The 2,285-nt window shown below is 46.9% G+C and overlaps 1 protein-coding gene across 1 annotated transcript in view; it reads right to left on the bottom strand.

The window, feature by feature from the left end:
* The window catches only part of LOC105450318 (putative nuclease HARBI1), a 2,525-nt gene extending 1,915 nt beyond the window's left edge, over positions 1-610 (bottom strand). Inside the window, exon 1 of the mRNA XM_011690101.1 lies at positions 574-610. Coding sequence (XP_011688403.1) covers positions 574-610 — 37 coding nt within the window. The remainder of the gene's footprint in view (positions 1-573) is intronic.
* Between the last annotated feature and the right edge of the window lie 1,675 nt (positions 611-2,285).

The raw sequence follows: 2,285 nt of genomic DNA, 5'->3' as shown, positions 1-2,285 counted from the left end.
AATAGAACAGGGGTATCGGTTTGATAGACAGCGGTATCGGTTGATAGAACAGCGGTATCGGTTCGATAGAACGGGGGTATCAGTTCGATTGGCAGTATGATGATGGTTTTATATTATGTGTCTTCGTAACTTTGCCATGACATTGAGATGCGGCAAATGCTGACACGATCATTCTTTATCTTAACTTGTATAATATACCTAACTAATGAAGGTCGCGAAAGAATATGATTTTCTATGTAGTTAAACTAATAGCTGTTTAATAGAACAGACAGGTGGTTTGACAGAAGGTTCGATAGAACCGGGGTATCGATTCGGCAGGCAGTTTGACAGGCGGTTCGACAGGCGGTTTGATTGATCAGGTCAGCTGTATCGGATCGGCGGTATCGGTTCGATTGGCGGTTCGATATTCCGTAAAAGCGTTTATGAATTTAAGACTGTTTCAATTTCATTTATATTCTTTATAGCCGCTATCATTTCGGAAGAGCGTGTGTGTGATATAACATATGTATCAATATCATCCTCACGGCATTATCAGGTAGGAGAGATAATTATTTCTATGGCTTGCATTTTTACTCGCGGGTTCTCGTGGAACCTTTGAGTTAGTCGTCATTGAGCTGTTGCATCGATCTCGCAGTGTGCGCGAACAGTATGAAGTGTATAAATTGTGATGAGGACTTTGCGCCAAGTGCCTGCGACAAGTGCAGTCGCAGGTACTGGCTGCGCGTGGCGAGGCGACTTGCAGCCTCCCCGTATGACGACCAATTTTTGCGGACCTTGGCGAGAGTACGGACGCCTCCGCAAAGTTCGCGCGAGGTGGAGGGTCCGCGGCTGAGGGTGAGGACGCAGGTGCGTGAGGAGGCGCCGGAGGGCAGCGGCGCGAGAAGCCCGCAGGCGCCGACGAGCCCACGGGAGGAAGCGCCGCTGCGCGTGATTGTGGACGTGGCCACAGATACAAGGACGGTCGTCTTTTACAACTAGGGTAAGTATTTTTTTACTAGCTATCTTCCTTCTTTCTTCTTTAATGCACTTTTAAATATACGTCTCCTTTTGTCTGTTGCAGATGGCGACAGATATGCGGATTTGCACCGAATATATTATATATAAAATATAGATTATATAATAACTACATTATTTTTTCATCAATCATTTATTACATAACTTTTTAAATAAAAACTTTTCCATATTTTAATCATAATAATATTTTCTTTAATTCTTCTCCTCCTCTTCCTCTTCGCGAGCGATAACGGGTGGGGTGGGGCCCGTGCGCAACGGCGGCGGCGGCGGCGGCGGCGAACGCGGCGAGCGCGAGCGCGGTTCCCCTCTCCCCGCGCATCCCGCATCAACGACGCGGTTCCCTCTTCCCCGCGCATTCCGCATTTACGACGCGGTTTCCCCGCCCCCGCGCATTCCGTACCTACGACGCGTTTCCCTCTTCCCGCGCATCCCGGACCTACAACGCGGTTCCCCTCTCCCCGCGCATCCCGGACCTACAACGCGGTTTCCCTCTCCCCGCAACACCCACGTCCCCGCGGTCAGGCCAGCTGAGCGAGCGGCTTTCCGCGGCTTCCCCCTCCCCGCGGACCCCGCATCCGACCGTGAACGTTCTGAGCGGTTTCCCCCTCCCCGCGGACCCCCTGCCCCTCACCCCCCCTCGGAGCTCCTGAGTTAGAACCCGCCCTTATTAGCTACTAATTGGCACCAATATTTCATTATTCTAAAAAACTCAATTTAGCGACATTTCTTATTTCGACCAAATCTTCGCTGTTATCGGTCCTACATGGGCGAAACTTACACAAAAAGTGTATTTCGATGAGACGACGAGTAGAAATGCATGATATATTAATTGCAATTAATATTTTGATGAGTCAAATTTCTAGGTGTATACCTGGAAACATGACTGTTAGAAATATTAATCTATTTTGATATCTTATGTATTTCTACTCGTTGTCTCATCGAAAAACACTAATTGTGTAACTTTGGCATATATCAAAGTGATAATAGCGGAGATATATTTAAAATAAGAAATGTGGTAAAAATGAGATTTTGAGAATAATGACATATTGGTGGCAAGTATTATTGAGAACGACGCGAAACGTATGTACGAGCAATTATTGAGCGTGGCGGCGCTTAGTCTTGACGAGTAATATTTATTTTCGCTCTATGAGGTATCGAAATGTTACGATTCCAAAAATAAGGTTGAAAAATAATTGTTTCTCGTCGAGACAAAGCGCCGCCACGCTCAATGATTACTCGTACGAACGTTTCGCGTCGAACGCGTTAGCAAT

Source organism: Wasmannia auropunctata, unplaced genomic scaffold (genome assembly GCF_000956235.1).
Source record: "Wasmannia auropunctata unplaced genomic scaffold, wasmannia.A_1.0 LD336064.1, whole genome shotgun sequence".
Lineage (NCBI taxonomy): Eukaryota > Metazoa > Arthropoda > Insecta > Hymenoptera > Formicidae > Wasmannia > Wasmannia auropunctata.
This window is presented reverse-complemented; position numbering and strand designations above follow the sequence as displayed.